Source organism: Fundulus heteroclitus, chromosome 5, assembly GCF_011125445.2.
Source record: "Fundulus heteroclitus isolate FHET01 chromosome 5, MU-UCD_Fhet_4.1, whole genome shotgun sequence".
Lineage (NCBI taxonomy): Eukaryota > Metazoa > Chordata > Actinopteri > Cyprinodontiformes > Fundulidae > Fundulus > Fundulus heteroclitus.
Window position 1 is genome coordinate 4,930,867 of NC_046365.1, and position 22,785 is coordinate 4,953,651.

At 41.0% G+C, this 22,785-nt stretch overlaps 1 protein-coding gene across 4 annotated transcripts in view; it reads right to left on the minus strand.

Annotated features, from left to right (window-relative positions):
• Positions 1 to 22,785, minus strand: part of LOC105918384 (voltage-dependent T-type calcium channel subunit alpha-1H) — a 43,387-nt gene that overhangs the window by 13,392 nt on the left and 7,210 nt on the right. For all 4 annotated transcript variants that reach the window (XM_036136754.1, XM_036136753.1, XM_036136756.1 and 1 more), the window contains exons 7-29: positions 21,493 to 21,796; positions 19,638 to 19,730; positions 16,934 to 17,091; positions 16,493 to 16,547; positions 16,284 to 16,409; positions 15,919 to 16,067; positions 15,563 to 15,748; positions 15,352 to 15,484; positions 15,116 to 15,271; positions 14,956 to 15,009; positions 13,212 to 13,319; positions 11,884 to 11,969; positions 10,682 to 10,805; positions 10,349 to 10,417; positions 9,244 to 9,428; positions 9,002 to 9,128; positions 4,945 to 5,070; positions 2,729 to 2,818; positions 2,098 to 2,260; positions 1,501 to 1,652; positions 1,294 to 1,403; positions 1,075 to 1,208; positions 906 to 964 (exon numbers count right to left, since the gene is read on the minus strand). In XM_036136754.1, the coding sequence (XP_035992647.1) occupies positions 906 to 964; positions 1,075 to 1,208; positions 1,294 to 1,403; positions 1,501 to 1,652; positions 2,098 to 2,260; positions 2,729 to 2,818; positions 4,945 to 5,070; positions 9,002 to 9,128; positions 9,244 to 9,428; positions 10,349 to 10,417; positions 10,682 to 10,805; positions 11,884 to 11,969; positions 13,212 to 13,319; positions 14,956 to 15,009; positions 15,116 to 15,271; positions 15,352 to 15,484; positions 15,563 to 15,748; positions 15,919 to 16,067; positions 16,284 to 16,409; positions 16,493 to 16,547; positions 16,934 to 17,091; positions 19,638 to 19,730; positions 21,493 to 21,796 (2,947 nt within the window). The remainder of the gene's footprint in view (positions 1 to 905; positions 965 to 1,074; positions 1,209 to 1,293; positions 1,404 to 1,500; positions 1,653 to 2,097; positions 2,261 to 2,728; positions 2,819 to 4,944; positions 5,071 to 9,001; positions 9,129 to 9,243; positions 9,429 to 10,348; positions 10,418 to 10,681; positions 10,806 to 11,883; positions 11,970 to 13,211; positions 13,320 to 14,955; positions 15,010 to 15,115; positions 15,272 to 15,351; positions 15,485 to 15,562; positions 15,749 to 15,918; positions 16,068 to 16,283; positions 16,410 to 16,492; positions 16,548 to 16,933; positions 17,092 to 19,637; positions 19,731 to 21,492; positions 21,797 to 22,785) is intronic.

The following is a 22,785-nucleotide window of genomic DNA, read 5'->3' on the forward strand; positions in this document are numbered from 1 at the left end:
CTATTCGCGGATGACGTGGTCCTATTGGCTTCATCAGGGCATGATCTACAGCTCTCACTACAGCAGTTCGCAGCTGAGTGCGAAGCGGCCGGGATGAAAATCAGTGCCTCCAAATCCGAGACCATGGTCTTGAACCAGAAAAAGGTAGAGTGCCTCCTCAGGGTTGGGGAAGATGTGCTGTCCCTAGTGGAGGAGTTCAAGTATCTTGGGGTCTTGTTCACCAATGAGGGGAAGATGGAGAGGGAGATCGACAGGCGGATTGGTGCAGCGTCTGCTGTGAAGCGGGCGCTGTACCGATCCGTTGTGGTGAAGAGAGAGCTGAGCCAAAAGGCGAAGCTCTCGATTTACCGGTCGATCTACGTTCCTACCCTCATCTATGGTCACGAGCTTTGGGTCGTGACCGAAAGAACGAGTTCCCGGATACAAGCGACTGAAATGAGTTTTCTCCGTAGTGTGTCTCGGCTCTCCCTTAGAGATTGGGTGAGGAGCTCAGTCATCCGGGGAGGACTCAGAGTAGAGCCGCTGCTCCTCCACGTCGAGAGGAGCCAGTTGAGGTGGCTCGGGCATCTGGTTAGGATGCCTCCCGGACGCCTCCCGGACGCCTCCCTGGTGAGGTGTTGCGGGCACGTCCCACCGGGAGGAGGCCCAGGGGAAGACCCAGGACACGCTGGAGGGACTATGTCTCCCGGCTGGCCTGAGAACGCCTTGGGATTCCCCCGGAGGAGCTGGCCCAAGTGGCTGGGGAGAGGGATGTCTGGGCCTCCCTACGAAGCTGCTACCCCCGCAACCCGACCCCGGATAAGCGGAAGAAGATGGATGGATTTTTAGCTATTTCATCAATTTGTTGTTGCAGCCCTAGTTTTAACGGACCACCTTGAGAAAAGATTCCACAGTGTGTGTTTTACCTGGTACAAGGTTCTGGTGATGGTTTTAAGCAGAACCTTCATCTTGGTGGTCTTGAGAACTAAACAGAAGACAAGAAGCATCAGGTGAACCAGTCTGAACTCAACAGCTGGGTCGACCTGTGAATCCTTTCTAACGAAGGACATTTCCCTTCAGAGTCCGTTTTTGTACCTTGTGCAAGTCTGAGGACTCTCATCACGCGGAAGATGCTGGGTTTGATGGGCATGTTATCGGAGAGTTTGAGCTGGGTCAAAACGACGCTGATGACAGAAATCAGGACAATAAAGACGTCCAACACGTTCCATCTAAACACAGATAAGATGAGTCAGGCGCTTTCAGGATTGAGCCAACTGAAGGGAGAGAGAGGTGCAGAGGGAAAGGGTCTCTTACCCGACTTTCAGGAACCTCACTAGGCCAAAAGCGATGATCTTCAGCACAACTTCAAGGACCAGCACGATGGTGATGACGTAGAAGACCCACTCTAAAAACTGTCGCACAGACTGAACACACACACATCAGTTACCAACCCCGATCACCGAAACAGACAAATCTTTTGGTCTGTTTGTGTGTGTGTGTGTGTGTGTGTGTGTGTGTTACCTCAGGCTGTTCATAGTGCTCTACACCCATCAGCAGCAAGCTGACAATGATGATGACCGTCATGAAGCACTCCATAGACTCATTTCTGCAGAGGTTGAGGATTTTGAGACGTAACCAGGAATAGTTGAGGAAATACGTCACCTCCTCATACTCTGCAACAAACCAGTTCACAGGTATGTTCATAAGGCCTTGCAAAAGTATTCATACCCCTTGACCTTCTTCACATTCTGCCATGTAGTAGCAGTAAACATCAGTGTATTTAGTTTCATTTGTATGTAACTGACCAACACAAAGAAGAGTTTAATTGAAAAGAGGAAATTTGATATGGATGTTGTGTCACTACATAGTTTTTAAGGTGAAGAGGCTGACCACAAATGCATGTATGTCAAACAAAATCCCAAGAAAATGATTGTAGCTTTTAGTTGGAACATAACAAATGTCCAAACGGTGTTCAAACATAAAGTTGTGTAAAACAGAAAACATAGGACTTTTAGCAGAGTCTGAGATACCTTGATGCCTCTAAAAAAGAACGATCATCTTGAGCTGACAAAGATGCTAGTTTTCATTAAAGATAAGCCAGGTGGTAACCAGTCTTACCACTGTCTGGGTCACTCTCGGTTTCTTTGACTGTTCTCTGCTCCCGCTGACATTTGTTAAAGATGTCCACCATCACCCCGATGAACATGTCCAGCAGAAGGAAGCTCATCAGGATGAAGGAGATGAAGTAGAGCAGCATCCAGAGGTTGTAGTTGGGCTGCGGCTGAGGACAAAAACAATCAAAGTTCCTTCACTGGTCTTTGTGTAACGGCATGCTTCCTGCTGCTCTTCCACACACCCTTGGTGCAATAATGTTTTTTTTCTTCAAAAACATTAAATCTGGGGAGAAGGTTGCTTTGCCCACAAGAATCCCTCGTCTCTGCTGTTATTGTCAGAAACCAAATGGGAACAAGCAGTCAGAACCGGTACATGTCCCTTTCTGGGTAACTTTGAGCCTTTTCTATAGCTGCTGTGGCTTACTACATCCTCTGCAGGAAGACGGGGAGGCAGAGCTTAGTCACAGCAGAGTGAGGGACAGAAATTTGATGTTATCTCCTACGGGCTCCTATTTCCAAACTAAGCCTGTCTACTTTTCAAAGTTATCAAGTTTAAAAAAAAAGAATCAGACCGTGAAACCTGCAAGAGTTGTTTGTTACATTACTATGTCTCTGTTGATGGTTTTGTGAGGTACCTGTTGGTCAACTCCCACTGCGTCCAGCCCGTCATACATCAGGTTAACCCAGCCATCCTTGGAATACATCACAAACACAGATATGGCGGCCTGAAAAGGACATGCGAAAACACCGCTTGTCAAGTCAGCTCTTGTATGGTTTTCCATGAACTGGGATTCAAATTACAAGATTAAAAAAAATTCTCTGTAATTTAAAAGCAACATTTAGCTCAGGCCTCTGCTTTGAAATAGAAAGTGATGCTTATTTAATTTGCCTAAAAGTAGTAAAATCACAATGATATAAGAAAGCTAAACAACAATCAGAGAGAGTCAGAATGTCAGTATTTGTGTACGGAAATTATAAACTTGCTTTTACTTCAATCACTTCTGTTAGCAGTGGACCTGAATTCACAGAGCAACTAAATACAAGCTGTGAAACATACATGTAAAACAAGAGGCCCAGCCCTGCCATGGTAAACAATACAAACATAACACACTTCTAGCGTTACCACAACAAGCAGGTTTCTCAGTTTTGAGTCTACATCTAACACCAAGTCTCACTTCCCTTGTGTAGCTTCAAGCTAATTAAAAAAATGTTTAATCAAAGTGCCTCTTCATGGGGTAAAAACATTTCCCCTTTGGAGTAAATACATTTTATCAATATATCTTATGCTATTGGCAAAACAATTTTGGGAGTGATGACGCAAAGCAAAGTTTCACTATACTTTCCATGCGTTTTGAAAAACATTTACTTGTTGTGTACAAAACACAATTTTAACAAACCTCTGACATGTAAATAAAATGAAACTGTCATGTTTCAAACCTACTAAATTTACTGCATATTCAGTAAACTCAAAAGTACATTCTTGTCATCTTTATTTATTTATTACACATTTTCAGCCACAAAGCCGAGCCTGCTTACAGCATCTGGCTTCAGACTTGCTCAGAGGCATGCTACAATGCCCCCGTCTACACTAAATGCTCGTATCGTACGGGACACAGTGTGAAAAGGATTCCCCTGAAGTGGGTTGTCTTATCACAGGGTTTTATGAGCTGCTGCTGTCCTGAACCCTGACGATATACTCAACGGAGCGTCATTTGTTGCTCTAAGAAATGAACCAGTTCCATATCATGAAATGCTATCTTTCTTTGGGAAACAGCTCTTCTGTGCTAGCTACCATGATATGTGTATCTGTGTGAGATGGGCAGTCTGATGACACTCTATGCCACAGGAGCCCAAGGAGTAAGTTGGCAAAGAAAAAGGAAAGAAAAAAATTCAGTTTTCCCAAAAATACATCTTTTGTGAACAACAAATTAAAATTAATTATAAAAGATTAATCAATTTATCGCCTGTGTTGAACTTTTCCAAATTTTGTCACATTGCCATCACAAAGTTTAATGTATATTATGTGGCAGACCAACACAAAGTTGCAGCAAATGGGAAAGTAGAAGGAAAATGACACATGACTTTCAAAGTGTCCAAAATGTTTGGTTTGCATTTTTATTCAGCCCCTGTTACTCTGATCCCCACCGAATAACATCCAGTACAACACTGCACATCCTCTCCTCACTACATTCCCCTAGCAAAACATGGCGGTATCATCATTCTGCAGGGATGCTTTACTTTAGCAAGAACAGGGAAGTTGATCACAGTTGGTTGGATTATTAATGGTGCTAAAAAAGAGCCATCCTAGGATAAAACCCGATGGAGGCAACAAAAGACTTGAGACATAGGCAGAAATGATCCTACAGCTCTAAACACACAGCCAGAGGGATAGTGGAATGGCTAAAATCAAAACATATTCATGTGTTAGAATGGCCCAGTCAAAATACACACCTAAAGCTGATTAAGACTCTGACATGTAAATTAAAAATGAATGTTTACTGAAGCAAACATCAATTCTGAAGAACATGCAAAATGGAAAAGACTGACTCCATTTCCTCCCACTTTACAATTATGCACTACTTTGTGTTTATCTGTCACACAAATTTGTATCAAAATGTATCAAAGTATTTGTTTGTTTTTTTCAACACAACTTGCTGATGTCACTATATGAAAATGTCCTGACAAGAAAAATAGCACAGAGAAAGGGATTATTGGAGTCGCTTAAATGTTGCTTTCGGACACAGGACATTTCTGACCAACAAATGAATAATGAGCACAAATTATCATTGGTGTGTATTAAACAGCAAAGAAAATGTGACTCAGCTTTGTTTCCCTACTGGTCAGTTCCTACCTGAATCAGGTTGTCAAAGTTGTACTCCTTTTTAACCCACTGGTAGTTGGCATCCAGACAGTCAGACTTGTTGAGGACTCTGGTTATGTTCCCACCCACGCAGTGGAAGAACTTCCCTTTAAACAGCTTCAGTTGGAGGGGAAGACATAAATACAGAGTTTAGTTTAATCAACTGTAGCCATCGGACAATTACCTCAAACCTCGTAGGCTTTTATACTGATGATGAAGCAAAAGAGGTGTTGTGCCATAATAACGCCATGATAATAATATTTGATGTCAGACTGAATTCTGGCCATGTAGTATGGAGGAGCTAACAAAAGGAATTCCACTCCTACTGCAAACATGAGACCCTCACAGGCACAAAGGACCTCCTCTCTCAGCAGGGTGCTTCTGACCACCCCCTCCTCAGACCCTCTCCTGCAGCTCCCACATCACTTCTGACCAGACTCTGCAGACTTCTTCAGACTCCAAGCTGCTCAGACCACCTCGTCCTGGAGCAGACCAGAAAACCACTTCGAGCCATGGGTCCTGCACGGGCCTGACCGATACACAAGCCAGCATCTGAAGGAAGGTGCTTGGACCAGCCATGCTTGACCCAGGGTTTACTAAACCCGTCTGCCTGCTTCAATGGAGGACCTTCCTGGCATCGGAGGAACTGCTGAGACAGAGCTAAGTTTCACTCTGACTTCTGCACAAACCAGCCGCAAAGTAAGGGATGCCGAAACAGCTTTGTTAACTTTTGTTAACTAGCCCGCTAAGAACAACCAACAGCTTTCCTGCTTTTACTGCTTTCCTTTGTATGACCAAAGTGGACCGACTCACATGGACTCACAGGTTTGGGCAGAGAGTTGAGAGAGAAGTTAAAAGGGTTTATTGGGAAATGTTTTGTAAATAGTTGTGCACATGGTGCCTTTAGAACAAAGGGCTAACGGAGGTAGCTCACGCTAGCCTTCCGCTCATGATATTGCTAATATCATTTGAGTGTGTTTTTATGGTTGTAACAAGGTTATCTCCACAAGGGTTTCATACATTGATGGGACAATAATGTTTATGCCGAATGCCCGCTAGCCAAAATGCTTTTAGCTTCTGTTAACATCCGATTCCGGACATTCACAAGGAGCTTGTTTTAAAACATATAGCTTAATCGTTCGACTCCGTCGTCGGCCGATAGGGCTATAAGCCTTATTCCCACATTAATATTGAATATTAATGTCGGTTTTAAAGGCAATTTTGATAAAGATCGTCCATAAGGGTTAAATGATTTTACTGAGCAAATCAGTCTTTAGAACATTATTTATTCATCAAATAATGTTTTGTTTAACTCAGGCTTTGCATTGTGAATGGATTGAAACACATGCCAAATGTTTTTAACTCCATTCCATGTTTTGTAATCAGATCTGCAGTGAACAAGGATTCACCGAATTATTCTGATTATGATCAACCACCTTTGTTTGTCTTTCGTTTGTTTTGGCATGTAAATAGTTCCTTAGCTTAGCTTCTCTTTATCTTCATTTTGCTTAGTAGTTTAGTTAAGTTTCATTAGCCTAGTAGAAATATTGTGTTAATTCAGATAAACAGCATTACATAGTCATGTTCTCTGGATGTTCATTTTATTTCTGTTATTAAATTCTTGAATTTGGAAAGAAGTTGTCACTCCTTTATTCTATGTAAGTGCAGGGTTTGTTGTTAAAAGATCACTAGTGCTCGAATAATCCCTTTCAACCATTGTCTTGATATCAGCTGATTATCACCAGACAATACTTAACAGACAGAGAGTTATTTAATAAACATTAAATATTGAAGCAGGCAGACGGGTTTAGTAAACCCTGGGTCAAGCATGGCTGGTCCAAGCACCTTCCTTCAGATGCTGGCTTGTGTATCGGTCAGGCCCGTGCAGGACCCATGGCTCGAAGTGGTTTTCTGGTCTGCTCCAGGACGAGGTGGTCTGAGCAGCTTGGAGTCTGAAGAAGTCTGCACTTAAACAGTGTATAATTGCACAACAGAGGGAAGCTCATAGTGTCCTATAACTGAACTAACCTTGCTGGAGAGTGATCTCCAGTTGTAAAGTATTCATACACCTTGAACCTTTTCATATTTTGACACACTACTACTACAAACTTTGTTGTATTAATGGGAATTTATAGTCTTAAACCAACACAATGTAGAGAATTATTATAAACCCGATGGAAAATCCTACTTTGTATTCAAAAGATTTTGCAAACAGAAATGTGAAATGTGTCCTTTGGGGTGTGACTCTCATTCTTCTTTGCACAAAAGCTCAGTCAGACTGCCCGGAGAGCATCTAGGAATATCACTTTTTGAGTTTTGCCAGAGATTAATAGGGTTTTCTGTTACTGCCTACTTGGATGCTTTCTTTCTGCTGCTCCCTACTTGCTTGATTGGATTTTTATTTTTTTTGCCTTTGACTGCATGTTTAAGCTTTAACCTTGCTAGAAAGTGAACCTTTATCCCGGTCTCAGGTTTTTTGCAAGTCTTTTACAGCCTCTAATAGGTTGTCTACCAGGATGGCTCCTCATTTAGACCCATCAACTCTGAATGTCTTCCCTGTCTGGGTTGGACCTCACATAACGACTCTGCCAGACCATGTGTAAGTTCAGGGTTCTTCCATTCTAATGGTTCGACTTGTGCTCTGTAAAATGTTCAAAATTGTTGATTTTTTCCCCGAGCTAAACTCTGGCTTAAACGCCATAACTTTATTCCTGGTCTGTCTGCTATGTTCCTAGACTTTTATGAAGATTTTTGTTCATGGGTCTTAACTGAACAGTTAATCGGTGTAAACAGTGTTTAATATAAATGCATGACACATTTTTCAGATGGTTATGATTTTCCTTTAGCTTCCAATGTTGGTTAGTTTATTACATAAAATCCCAATAACAACATTAGAGTTTTATTAAAGATTATGAGATTACAGATGCTAGAGCTGTGGAAAGCAGTTACTGGGAAACAACAGATGACTTGCGGAGACGGAGGACATCCCAGATGTGGCATACATCAACAAATGGACAGTTATCTCGGGGCAGTATGGTCATGTGGAAGAAACCTGGAGCTGATGCTATTTCACAGTCTAACAGTGACACACATCCCAAAGATAACATGGTAGGGATCGACCACACCTGCAGGGGCGTGTCCTTGCTGATCAAATATAAACTGATATAACCAAGAGTTTGGTGCTCTAACTTCCTAATTTGACCTTTTCCTACATCATGATTAATATGAGAGTCCAGTGCTGAGCTGTATCATTCCTCTGGCTTGTTTAGATTAAATGTGTTAAAGTATAGTTTCTGGCTCAATAATCATTTCCTACTTGAAGGGTAACTCAACTTTTTTTTGCTAAAAATAACTGTTAACCTGGTTTTATAGTGCCGTCTACATATCCTGGTTATTATTTTGATAATTTAGTGCATGCTTAGATCCTGCTTTTGTGTCTAAAACCATCAGTGTGGCTCTTTCTTAGGGTTAAACGGTGGTCTTAAATTGAATTACGCATCAATATTGCTATTGGTTCAAAGGTTTTTGGGACGCCATTTGGAGAAACTGATGTGGACTATAAAATCAGCTCTGTTTTGTGTCTGTGTAGCGAGTTGGACTTTAAAGGGTGAGTTTTGTGGTCTTTCTATCAATTTCAGGTTAGCAATTTATTAGATTTGCATTCAGTTGGTTTATTTAGCATTTATTTAGCTTTTAGTAGTGGCCCAGACCACACCCAGCTCTCACCCCCTCAACACGTTTCCTGGTTTACCAGGTACTACCTACACTCGGCACATTTTTCAAGAATGAGATTGGGCGGGGTAAGGCTCTGGTTCGTGGATGAGTTACACGTTAAGAAGTCAACAATTAAAGAAGACTGCTTCTCCAGGGCAAAGGACTGGGAGGATCGCAACTGTGTGCTATTATAATCTTTACAGTTTGTAACTTGACAAAACCTGAAAACCTAAAAGGGCATCAATAGTTTTCTAAAGTACCGTAGAAGTGTCTGGCTGAGTCCAGGTGATACTGGGTCATTTTAAAAGACATTTGAGCGTGCGCACCAACCAACCTGCAACCCGAGGAGGCTGTAGAAGAAGATGAAAATGCCACAAATGAGAATGATGTTCCCCATGGGTTTAACAGATGCCAGGATAGCCTCCACAGCCAGCTTCAGTTTGGGTGTTCGTTTGACCATCCTGCATCACACAAACATAAACAAGTTAGTGTCTATCTGTCAATACACCCGTCCGCAGACAGAGTTAAGCACAAATCCCCAGAAATACGATCATGATGCACACATAAACGACGCACCTGAGGGGACGGAGCGTACGCAGCAGGCGCAGGGTTTTCAGGATGTCCACAGAGCTGTTTGTTCCAGATGACATGAGCTCCACGCAGATGTCAGCTAAAGATGTGATCACCAAAAAGCCATCTAAGATGTTCCAGAGACTGTGGCAGTAGCTCCCCTTCCCAAACACCAGCCCAAGCGCTGAGATCTGGTTTAGAAAACAATCCATTATGTCTGTAATACAATGTTTAAAATCTCACAGCAGTTCAAAAAGAAACAAAGTGAATTTACCTTGAGAAGCATTTCCATTTTTTTTTTTATTTTTTTTTTTTTTTGTGTCCTGTCTGGGAATGTGGCAATAAGAATTGTTGTCTTAATGCCAAAACGAGCCCAACAGATTTTACTTTCACAAGTGGAGCCTTACTGCTTTCGCCATAGTGCTCCGCTTGATTTATATATGTAAGTAGTTTTATCAGATTTTATGCTGGGACTATTTCATGTTCAGTGGAAACTGAAACGGGAAGGTAAAAGAGGAAAACAAGGAGAGAAAAAGATGAGACAAAATGTTAAAAGAGAGAAAAGGTGAAAGAGAAAGAAGAGAGCACAATATAACATCCTCTGAGTCTGCTTCTTCACCTGCAAAGAGAGATATAAAAAGAACAGCAAAACCAACTGATAAGGTATTGCGGGTACAAACAAGCAATGCATTGATAAAATCGCTGAAAAATATGTAGTATTATTGATTACAAGATGTATTGGTTGACAACTATACTTATATATACCTTATAGGTACCTAGAATACCTTATGGTGATTACTGTAAGGTAATCATCAGTGATGATGATTGATACCATCCCTGAAGAATATACAGTATTAAATACGAAATGTATAAAGTGACAGGTAAAGATAAGAATAGGATTTTTCTGTATAGAAGTGAATCTACTTGAATCCAAGCGCAAGCATGTGCTTGTGTATGTAAGATTTTTCCATAAGAAGAATGCTCCATGGCAGTTGTGAGGAGCCAAAGACCCGGCCTCCAGAGCACCAAGGCAGATGCTAGGGGATCCAGAAGCCCTGACGCCCGTTTAAAGTCCCACAGCAGTTCAAAAAGCAGCATATAGTAAATTTACCTTGATAAGCATTTCCAGCAGAAAGATGACAGCGAGGACATGAGAGATCCGATCCAAGTGTTGTCGTTCCTGAGGGAAACATGTGCTCCACTTAATACAACTTATATTACACATCTGATTCCTTTCAGTGGCCTGTTTGGGTGCTGGTGTGTTTTGGTACTTCTTTCACAAAGCACCGCTCATCTGGACCGGGTCATCAGATCGTAACGTGCAGCTCATCTATGAGCAGTGTGTGTGTGTGTGTGTGTGTGTGTGTGTGTGTGTGTGTGTGTGTGTGTGGTGTTTGGTGTTGTGGGTGGGAATAGGACTGGTGTGGGTGTGAATTTCTCTCACCATGCTCTCTGGCTGGATGGAAGGTCTCTCCCAGGCGATGGTGACACAGTTAATCATGATAAAGATTTGGATTATCATGTCGAAATTCCTATGGGAGACAACCTTTGTGCAAAATCGACGCCACCTAAGAAAATGCAAATCCAGTTATAAAACAGCTGGGTTCGGCAAAACAGACAATTATTTTAAAGGGGAAAGTGCAATTATTTTTTAACATACCAATCATGTTACTTCTAAATGAGATAATCTGATTATGAGGTTGCAGGAAATTTATCGAAACACTCATTTTGCTGTTTTATAAGTCTTCAGTAAAAGTAAAAGCAATGATTCATAGAGCAACATTAAATCAATTTCAACACAATCTAATTTAATTGACCTCCATCAGTTTTACACATCAAGAGACTGAAATATTTGCCCAAAACAGCTCAAGTTCTGTTAGATCGAACAGAGAACATCTATGAACATTCATTTTTAAGTCTGGATTTCTAACACATGAATGTGCTTTAGTCTATACCATCTATTGTAGTTCTGGCTGTATGTTCTGGGTTGTTTTCCAGTTGGAAGTTGAACCTTCACGCTTGGTTTAATCCTTCTGCAGCCTCTGGCAGGTTTTCTTCCAGGACAGTTCCATATTTAGCTTCATCCATCTTCCCATCAACTCTGACCAAAGTCTCTGTCCTTGTTAAAAAAATGCCTCCCCACAGCATGATGCTGCCACCATCCTGTTTCCCCATAAGGGCGCTGTGTGTTGAAGACAACATGCAGTGTTTTCCAGTGCCAGGGTCATGATGATTCTGGTGATCTTTCAGTTTAAGTGGACAGCCATGCTGAATCAATATACGCCCAGTCTTCCACACCTTTAAAGCACCACTATCTGTTAGAGAAATACCTTTCTCTTAGCCGGAGAGCCAACGCAATTAACTACTGTTTGTGCCTAAGTCCAGAAGATGAAGACTGATTCCAAGTTTCAGTGTTTACGAGTAGTGACAGACAATTTAATGTTTTTATACGAATGGAAGAAGAAAAAGAGAGAGAATGTGTATTAGAGCTAAGCCATGCAGAGCCACAGTCCGATTTAACCTTGGCTCCATTTTGGTCAATTTGCATTAATAATTATAAAATTCCTTCTAATATCAGGTCTATCCTGTGCTGAATACACTGATAGTGAATTTCTGTGTCTTAGTGGGTGTGCATCTCTGACTTGCCAGTTCTGTGGAGACAGCAAATAGAGGGACCAATCTTCATGGTCTTTGCACCAGCGCTGCATCTTCCTCATCCAGCCCATAGATCCCTAAACAGTCACATATCAAAGACATTGGTTTCACCTTCCTGACAGCATAGAAAACAAAACTGGAAAACTTTAAAGCAGTTCTGCCTAGTGTGTTAAACTGAGGCTGTTTAATGTCTGTATTAACTATACCCCAGGATAGAATAAACTCTGTGTCCTTGCTTGACTTTCATGGACTTTTCTTAATAAGGTAATACTGCAGACTATGTGTCATCAGATGCCAGCAGTTTTTAGATGTCGGCTGCTCAGACTAAGCAGTTGGCTGTTTATGAATGAAATAATCTCTCTGGTCGTAAGCAGTGTGTTTAGCTCACAGGTCTTTTCCCACATTACATGAATGCGACAAAAGGTGTCCCTCAGGGCTCTGAACTAGGGCCAAAATTTTCTAGCCTGACTCCGCTAGATAGATTTGCTTCGCATATCCATCTGGAAACCTTCCGTTGAAGTAATTTTGGGAAGGGGCGAAAATACTGGTTAGCTGATTGGCCTGTGTTGGTGATAGACGGGCCAAATGAACCAATCAGATCAACGAAGCATATGACATACTTGTCAACATGCTTCGTCGTCGCTCGTAACAGAGCGACGACGAAAACACAACCACAAGCCAAGCTACTCTTGCTGCTGCAGGTAAAGGCTCGTTAGCTCAGCAAAGAAATACTCTGTAATTCCGATAAAACTTGCTCGATAGCCACACTAACGCTAGTTTCATCGGCTGAAGCCGCCATGTTCTTAAGACTGAACTGTCGCTCCTCGTTGCGTCACACCTCAACCCGCCTCAAAGCCAACGCTGATTGGACGTTCGTTTGGTGAACGGCTCCAAATTTTCTTTAACGGAGAGTAGCCAGACTGATCTGCGAGTGAAACCTTGAAAGCTCGCGAGATCAGGATGGTCTCACGAGGCTAAAAATTTTCTACAATTTACAGAAATTAAAATAATTTCAAACCATGTTCCGTTCTCCTTCCACATCCGAAAAATGCACAACTTTGTGTTGGTCTTTCACCCAGATTGTGAATAAAAGACTTTGAAGTATGAGGCTACAATGACACAAATTTTATAATGGTTGATATATACAAATAAAAAATTAGTTTGGTATCGTTTTCTATATTCTTTTTTTAAATAGTGTAGCTTCCCTAAATGTCCCTAAATGTTTAAAGGTCCCTAAATGTTTAAAAACATTCTTTCAGGATTAGCTTCTCAACGTGCTCAACAGCAGCCCTAGAAAGCTGCCTGTCACACAGACTTACATGGTCCTGGTCCGTCTGTGTTACGGCGGCTTCCTCCACCTGAATTGACTGCATCTGACCAGAGCTGGACTCAGAGTTTGAAGGACCCAGGCTGATACCTGAAGGATCCTGGAAAAAAAAAATTATGTTTGCAAATGTTTCTGCATGGTGAATAGGGTGTGGGGTCTGATCAGAAGCCATAATATGTACAGAGCCTTACAAAAGCATGCAGACCAGCTGAACTTAGTTGCTTACTTTACAACCATAAACTTAATGGTATTTCTTCAAAGATTTTATGGACAAAAGTGAGGCATGCATTTCTATTCAGCTCCCATTAATCTAACGTCTGGGTTTGACTTCCGGATCAGCAGAATTCACCTGTGCATTAACTAATGTTAGTATTAATAAATAAATAGCAACAAACAGCATCATGAAAGAACTAGGGCTGAAACAATTCCTCAATTGATTAGAGTAACTTGGTTAAAATTTATTTCAGGCAAATGATCTGCCTCAAGACTTTGTTAAATTCAGTTTAACTGCTCAGCGAACTGTTCAGGTGGGTACTGGTGTTGCAAAAACACTCCCCTTTCATCTAATAATAGCCTGCACTGCTGATACGTGGACGCCAAGTGCAGTTAGCATTCACGGAGGGAGGCAAAAAGAAGCCAAGAGAGTGTTAAACCTAACAGAAAAAAGTGCAGCACTTGTTCTGCTAAACTGAATTAGCATTCCCTAATAGCACGCCGATGCTGCAACACCTGAGCAGGAAACTGCAGACCATCTCGGGAGCCACTCAGTTCATTCAGGTGTTGGAGAAGGGCTAGTAGCTCTAATGAACTAGACCTGGACACCCCTGGTTTAGATCAAAGCATATTCATAAGCTAGAGCGGCCTAGTCAAAGTCCAGACCGAAATCTTTTTTTTGTGTCCTGTCTGCTAATGTGGCAGTAAGAATTGTTGTCTTAATGCCAAAAAGAGCCCAACAGATTTTACTTTCACAAGTGGAGCAGTACGGCTTTTGCCATACTGCTCCACTTGGTTTATGCATGTAAATAGTTTTATTATAATTCATGCAGGGAGTATTTCATATTATATGGACATTACAATGAGAAAGTTGAAGAGGAAAAGAAAAACAAGAAAAAAAGGGAGAAAAGGTAAAAGAAAGAGGAGATAAAAGGGAGAGAATGATAAAACATCTTGAGTGTGCTTCATCACCTGCAAAGAGAGATATAAAAAGAACAGCACAACCAACGGATATAGTATTACAGATACAATAAAGTAACACCTTGATACAATATCTGAAGTATATGTAGTATTATCTAATCCGACATGTATAATGCGGAAGCTGAAGATAAAAATATGGGCTTTCTGTGTGGAAGTGAATCTCTAAGTACCTGGAACCCAGCACCTGTAGCAGTTTGTGAGAGTGCACTTGTATCTGTGAGGTTTATCCATGTGAAAAATGCTCAACAGTGGTTGTGAAGAGCCAAAGACCCCCCCCCCCCCCCCCACCCCGAGTACCGAGGCAGGCGCCGGAAGACCCAAAACCCCAGATGCCCAAAGGGACCCCCAAAGTAAAGGTGCCCAGGAGGGCACCTTTACTTTCTTAACCTTTACCTTTGGTTAAGAAATACAGGGAAACATGTTGGCATGGGGGCTGAAAACAAATGTAAACCACACTTTTCATTTGCGTTTTCATTTTATGTGAAACAGTTCATGGGGTGTGAAAAATCTTAAGATGCGCTGAGAGAAAAGTTCAAACTTACATCAGTGTTCAACGTGGCAGAACCAGATTCTGAAGGGGGTAGGACTTCTTCTGGCTGTTAGATCAAAGAGCAGAAAACCAACAACATGAATCACATTTCTGAAAATCTGAGGCAGCTGTGTGTTTCAGTGAAGGGAGAAAACGCTTGGACAGGTTCTGACCTGGTTCTGGAAGCTCTCCACAACAATGCCCACCAGGATGTTGAGGAGCACGTTCTTTCCCAGAATAATGACCGCAACAAAGTAGACAGCAGCCCAGGCAGAGATAGATGCCATTGCGTTGTATAGGACCATATTCCAGTCCCCTTGAGTCAAAACCTGCAGGAATATGAACAAATAAATATGAATATACAACAAATTATGCAAAAATGGTAACAACTTTAATACCAGACTCTGACCTCAAACACTGTGACCATGGACCAGAGGAGCGTGTCAAAGTTTTTCCTGTTATTGACGTTGCGGACGATGTTGGAGCTGAAATCTGGACCTGAGCTATGAATCTTGCAACCAGACAGATGCATTCCCACGATGCTGCAGGGACACAGCAGATACAAATTAAAACTACTCATCTTTTCTCTGCTAGATATAGGACTCAGTGTGAGCATGCACCCGAAGAGATAGATCCCAAAGAACAGCAGCCAGCAGAGCATGGCCGCCTCCACCATGGTCCTCTTCAGCACCAGCAGTTGTCTCTGCAGGTAGGGCAGAAAGTGCACCAGCTTCCCTAACCGCAGCACTCGAAACGCACGCATCACCGATAGCTTGCTGTCAGATTGGGCTCCGAGCTCCCACAAACTGAAAGGCACAAACATTTTAGTTTGCTCTACAGTTAACATTACACATAAAACTCTGAAACAGGAAACGTTTGGAATCTGAATCCAGTTTATTTGAGTTTCACTGGATAGTGACCCGTCTCAAGTCTATGCTACAAGTCAGGTCAGACACCCACTTGCATGGGATCATACCTGATAATGACGATGGCAAAGTCAAACACGTTGCTCCAGTCCTGGAAGTAAGCCCACCTGAAGGCGAGCTGTTTAAGAATCATCTCCAGGACAAAGAGAGCAGTGATGATAGTGTTACAGATCTGCAATGCCATGGTCATCAGGAGAGGCTGCAGGAGGATGTGATACAGAGAGTATGAAGATGGAGATGAGACAAGGCCTGAAACCTTAGCTTGAAACTGCACTGAAGACGTGTCAGAGACAGATAAAAACAGCATGATCATGATCCCTAACAGTTGTACAATAATGTGACTCTATGAGGACTCACAATCACAGATCAGCTGTTCTTCTGACATCCAGCCAACAACTTTTCAAAAATGTCTTACCTGGTTATGGTGCTCCACAGCCATGCAGAGGATGTTCAGGAAAATGGCAGCCATGATTACTCTGTTGAATATTTGGCCTTTCACTATCACCTCCAGCCTTTTCTGGAATGGCTGCCAGCATGGAATCTGTTAGATGACAGAGTCATGTCGGTCTGCCCTGTGTTAGTAGCGGATAAAATCTGGTGGAGGCGGTTCGTTGGTGCTCTCACCTTGGACGGAGTTGCGCTGCTCCGGCTGTCACTGGAACTCCACTTGTTGCACAAACTAACGATTAAAACAACAATAAGATGAAGATGAGTTACCCAGGAACCAGGAGGGATTTTCAGGCTGAACTGACATGCAGTCGTTTATTTATGCAGTTCTGATGTTTTCCTTGACTAAAACTAGTTTAACTTGGCCTAAAGACCCACAGTTTAATGAATATTTAGTGTAAATCATTAAATTAATATTTAGTAATTCATAGTCACGAGCTCCAGGTGGTGGTTTTGTTTTTCTTATTTTGTTCAGATTTTGCCGTATTCTGTGGTGTAATTTGCCATTTGACTTTTGCCACAGTGGCTCATTTGTCCTATTTTTAGGTGTTTTCTATATTAGTGCATTCTTTTGAGCTTAGATTCCTTCTTCATTTTATTCTGTAACTAGTATCTGACCTGCTGTAGAGCTGCACAAGCCAGTTTCTCAGCGTGGTCCAGACCATGTTGAGACTCAGAGTACCGGGGAGCGGCTCTCCAGCATCGTCCTCCGTGGCCTCTGAGTAGTGGGTGGCGATAACGACTGCACACGTGTTCATTATGACGAAGGAGCCAAGCTTCATCAAGACATAAACAACAAATCAGTAGCTTGTATGAGACGTTAAGAGTACAATTCAATTCAGTTTATTTCGTTAGGATCCATTCACTAGATATCTAAAGAAATTATACAAGACAAACAGACTCAATGCATGTGGTGTTGTATAGACCTATACTGTTAAAAATGAATCTGATTCAATCTACTTGTGTAGACAGGTTAAATCACAAACAGTCTAATTTGATTCTAGTAATAAAATACAGTCAAATTCAGTTTCAGTTAGTTGTAAAAAGATATCTATAAGGCAGCTGATTGCAGTGAGTTGTGGGCTGCATCCCAAACTGTCTAATTGGTAAGGACTCGTCAGTCAAAGCAGAAGTGCGTCAGTGTTCACCATGAGTATTTTTGTCAGGATAATGCAGTCAGTAAGGAAGGAGATAGGAAAGGAGCCTGGTTCCAATTTATTTCTAATGGCTGTAGGCCCAGATTCGACTCGCATTATCCATGTGCGTTTCCATTGCATAATGATGTATGAGTTACAGGCTGTCTGAAATCGACACAGCAGTGCGAAGCTCTCCCACAATAAGGCAAGGCAAGACAAATTTATTTGTATAGCACATTTCAGTACAAGGACAACTCAATGTGCTTTACATGATTAAACTATAGGAAAACAGAAACAGAATAAAAGCAAGTTGGGATAAAATGTAGAAAAAAATTAACTAAATAAAACATGGAAAATGGAAACTAAAAGCAAATATAAATGATTTAAAAAACAGTTGGACTACAAACTTAAACTAATGATGTTTCCATTTAACTAGAACAGTCAAAGGCATTCCTAAACAAATGTGTTTTTAATCTTGATTTAAAAGAACTCAGGCTTTCAGCACTTTTACAGTTTTCTGGGAGTTTGTATCAGATAAGTGGAGCATAGGAACTAAATGCTGCTTCTCCTTGTTTAGTTCTGGGTCTAGGTATGCAGAGTAGGCTGAAGCCAGAAGACCTTAGTAAACAAGGGGGATAGATACACTGACAGCATGTCTGTGATGTGTTTAGGTGCTAAGCCATTCAGTGATTTATAGACTAACAGAAGTATTTTAAAGCCTATTCTCTGAGATACAGGGAACCAGTGTAAGGACTTTAGAACTTGGGTGATGTGCTCTACTTTCTTGGTCTTAGTGAGGACACAGGCAGCAGCATTCTGGATCAGCTGCAGCTGTCTGATCAACTTTTTTGGCAGACCTGTGAAACACTGTAATCAATTATACTAAAGGTAAACACATGGATTAGTTTTTCCAGGATCCTGCCGATAGATTAGTCCTTTAAAGGCCGAGCTTGTAAAGATGCTTTTGGAGGTTCAGATCTGAGTCCATCACTAGACCCAGAGTTTGGGCTTGATCAGCAGTTACTAGCTGAAGCAGCTCAAGCTGTGTGCTAACTTTTGATTGCTCCTCTATTGGTCCAAAAAATTCATGCATTGATTTCTTCTAGGCATTTACTCAGTGCTTGAATGGGTTCATAGTCACCTGGTGACATGGTGATATACAGCTGTATGTCGTCCGCATAGTTATGGTAACTGATGTGACCATACGTGTTTATTATCTGAGTCAAATCAGACATTATGACAGGGAAAACTTTCTTAACGAAAGCTGTGGGGAGAACATCAAGGCAGCAGGAGGAGGACTTTAGCTGGTGAATATTGTCTTCTAAGCTTTCGTAGTTTATTTTGCAGAATTGGGATATTTTGTCACAATCAGTTCTAGTTGGAGACAGCTTTGGTTCTGAACATGATATGGATGTATAGGCTCCAGAATCTTTCGGATTTTCTCAGCAAAGAATTAGCAAATTCATTACAGGCTCTGCTGGAATGGAGGTCAGATGCCACAGACAGAGGGGGATTTGTTAACCTGTCGACCGTGGCAAATAAGGCATGAGCATTATTAATGTTTTAGTTGATGATCTCAGAGGACAAATTCCCTTGCATTTATCAGTTTTAAGTAATATCTTTGAAGTCTCTCTTTATAGATGTCATAGTGAACCTGGAGTCTGCTGCGTTCTGCTTTTCAACACTGCTTTTTCACTTCTACCTGCTGAAACACTTCTCTGTGGTGATTTTTTGTTCCCACAAATAACAGCTTCCTTACTGTTGACTTCAAGAAAGCCCAGGGGACAGAAGCTAGGAGCTATGATTTGAATATTTTTGATGCAGCCAAGGACTTTGCAGTGGTTCTCATCTTGACCAAGCATGTTGCGACTGTGGAGAGGAACCACTCCCTTGAATCAGGAAGAAACTTCTGATGGGTTTATTCAAATGTTTAAAGGCTTTAAGTTTCATGAAAGCTTCATTAAAGTTTCAGTTAAATTAACAAAGCAATTAGGTAATCTCTTTGTATAAAAAGCATTACTGTATCTCTAAAAAGGGAGGAAATCACAGTTATATTGATGAGCATCGCATCAAAACATCACATTTCTTTTCAAATTAGTCCAAAAAACACGATAGTCCAGTTCCTAAGGCTTTGTGAGGCTTAAAAAATCTTGATTGCAAACACAACTCTAAATAAATTGACTTACAATCGTGAGGATGATGAAATAGATACAACTCCAGTAGGAATATGAGTCCATCACATAGTACATAATGTCTGTCCAGCCTTTCAGAGTGACAGCCTGAAGGAAACAGATAGAACATATAAAAGGTGAAGAAATGAAAATCTGCAATAGTAAAAGAGAAATTAAACTTTCTTATGACCTATAACCAGCATCTTAACAACGTTATGAGGGTCTCAAAGGGTTAATATATATATATAAAAAAAAAAAGCAGAATGAATTAATCTTAAGCAAGAGAAGCAGCATATCCCAACCATGAAGAGTCATCTTACTCCAGTTAGGAGGGAGGATAGATCACGTTATTGTGAAGAATCATTTCAGAGGGTGGGGCTAAACTGATGTCATCCAATGTACAGATGAATGCAATCTGTGAGATGACTCATAGAAAGGGTCACGCTGCAGAGAACCTCACTGTGGATGTTATTATAATTCTGTCTTTTATGACGAGAAGTCAGATTTTGAGGCTTGGCCACACACACATACTTTGATGCATCAAAAAGCGTGTCATAACTTTTGATTCCCAATGCCTTAAGACTATACTGAGTGATTTTTAAGTCCAAAGCTCTAGAAGGAGTTCACTCTCATACAATATGAGTAAAAGAGACAAAATGGTGGGTTTGACCTAAAATGGCCGATTTCCTGTTGGGCTTGGACCATCGGTCCAAGACACTTTTTTGTGGGTTCTGAGAATTAATGTATGTGTACCAAATTTCACAATCCTTCGGTCAAAGTATGGCTTGGGGCTGATTCTTTTAGTGTTGCTAGGTGGCGCTGTAGAGAGATTAGGCCATGCCCACCACTTGTTTCACTACATATCTTTTGGGGCCTAGACTAAGATCCATCATAGCGAATTTGGTGCAGATCAGATGAAAATTGTGGAGATTAGAGCCAAACTTTGCCACGCCGCCGTTACCACACCCTCCAGTGAAAACTATGCTCCAAAGGATCTGAGACCAACATGTTATCTGTCTATTAAGGCAGTTTCAAGTTGATCAAAGTGGGTCAAGGAGGTCAAAGAAGCATCAAGTGAAAAAAGTGGCTTCCTCTTCTGAAGGGGCGTGACTTTGATGATGTCAGACTTTGACCCACAAAGGATCGTCGCGCACCTGAAAGCGATCCATCATACCAGCTTTTGTTTAATTCAACCTTTTTATACGAGAATTAAAACGTTTCCAATGTTTTGCCGAGTAGGTAATGTTCAAGCTGTGGCTACGCTTCCTATACATTGTCATACCCCCACCATTTTGATAACTTTTAATCCCCAGGGCCTTGACTGCATACTGCGCGAATTTGAAGACCATAGCTCAAAATTAATGTTTGAGAGGTGTAGATGTCAAAAACGGCCAAAATTTACCCTTTGACTTCCTGTTGGTTTTATGGCATACCACCAAGAGGCTTTTTCATGATTTTGAGTGATCTACCTATAAACCAAATTTCAACTCTCTACAGCTCATGGTTTGGTCCAATTCTTTTGGCGGCCCTGTAAAGCAATTTGGCCACACCCATTTTACATTACATTAAAATCTTTTAGTCAGTGGACAACTTTTGATAAGTTTGGTGAGTTTTCAGGCATGTTTAGACCTCCAAAAAGCTGTTCTTGGAGGCAATGGAATAATAAGAAACCCTTTGATTACAATAGGCCTTGGCAGCGGTTAGCTGCATTCGGCTAAAAAAAATCAAGGGAGGCTTCATACATATAAAGCGTCCCTTTGTAAAGCAAATAGTTTTTTTTTGCATAACTACAGCACCTGGAGCACTGCTCTGTTGTCATGAAGCTCTAGATGACGAGGGGGAAAAATGTCTTGTAACACAGATGGCTTACCTGGAAAACGGCAATCCAGGCGTAGCCGATGTTGTCAAAGTTGATGGAGCCCAAGTTCGGGTTTTGTCCTCCGGAACGACACACATTGTAGTACACATTCCAGTTAACACAGCCGCTAACATTGGCCCCGAGGGGACCTGTCGGATTCTGCTGGGGAGCAGCCAGCAAACAGGGGTTCCCGTTTTCATGGAGAGGAGGTATGTCCCAGCAGTGACGCATGCCCGTCTTCTCGACAGAACAGATGAAAGGAACTCTCTCGCCAGGCAAGGACACATAGTATGGACTCAGGCTCCTGTTATACAGCCTGGGTGGATAAAAGCACATTAAAGATGAACGCCATGAAAAGGCTGCAATGCATCAGAGCAAACATTCCCAGCTGAAGAGACCCCAAACGCTATCTACTGTGCACTGTATTCTTATGAAGAGATTTAAAAAACTGCAAATATAGCAAAAAGAAAACAGCTTTTCTACCAAAAAGCAAAAGATTGCACTGAACCGAATAGTAGAAGGGGTGTGCATGTCCAAAAATCTGAATATATACACAATAAATTTGTCTTAAGTGAAGTTTCCTCAAACAGATAACATTTGGTCTGAGTCAAAAAATGTTCTTCAATTTCAGTACATTTTACTCAGGCAAATTTCTTATGTACTGGCAATAAGAATGGATAAAATATACAGTTAAAAACATTATTAAAAGGTGTATTTAATGTTTTTAACCAATCTTTTCTTATTTAATAGTATCTTTATTTTTACACGGTAATGCAGTATGAAGCCAGGAAATTTTTTTAAGATTGTAAAATATAATACTACAAAATCAATATGGTTGAAACATAAATACTTAATAATTAATTTAATAAATAACCTAAACAGTTATACGTGCAATAATCTATTTAATATTATTTACACTATTCAAAATATTTTATTAGTATATGATAAACACATTTATAATAAACTAATTTAAAGATACGTAAAGATGATTGGTCTAAAATTGACAGATAAAAAAGATAGTAGAGTCTGGTAAGTCGCAGTGATAGTTTAATTTTACCCAACTGTAATATAATTTAATAAATAAAGTGATAACTATATATGATTTTAATATGCAGACAATTGAAATAAAGGAAATGTTCACATATAACCATTATTCTATAATACGTAATTTAAATACATTTCTGATTTAATTAAAATAATGACATATTGTATTTTCTGATTTGTTTATTGGACTGCTGCCATTTTGGGCCTGTTCACAATTCTCACCAAGCTCCACATTTATTTCTTCGGTCTTTAGGAAATATC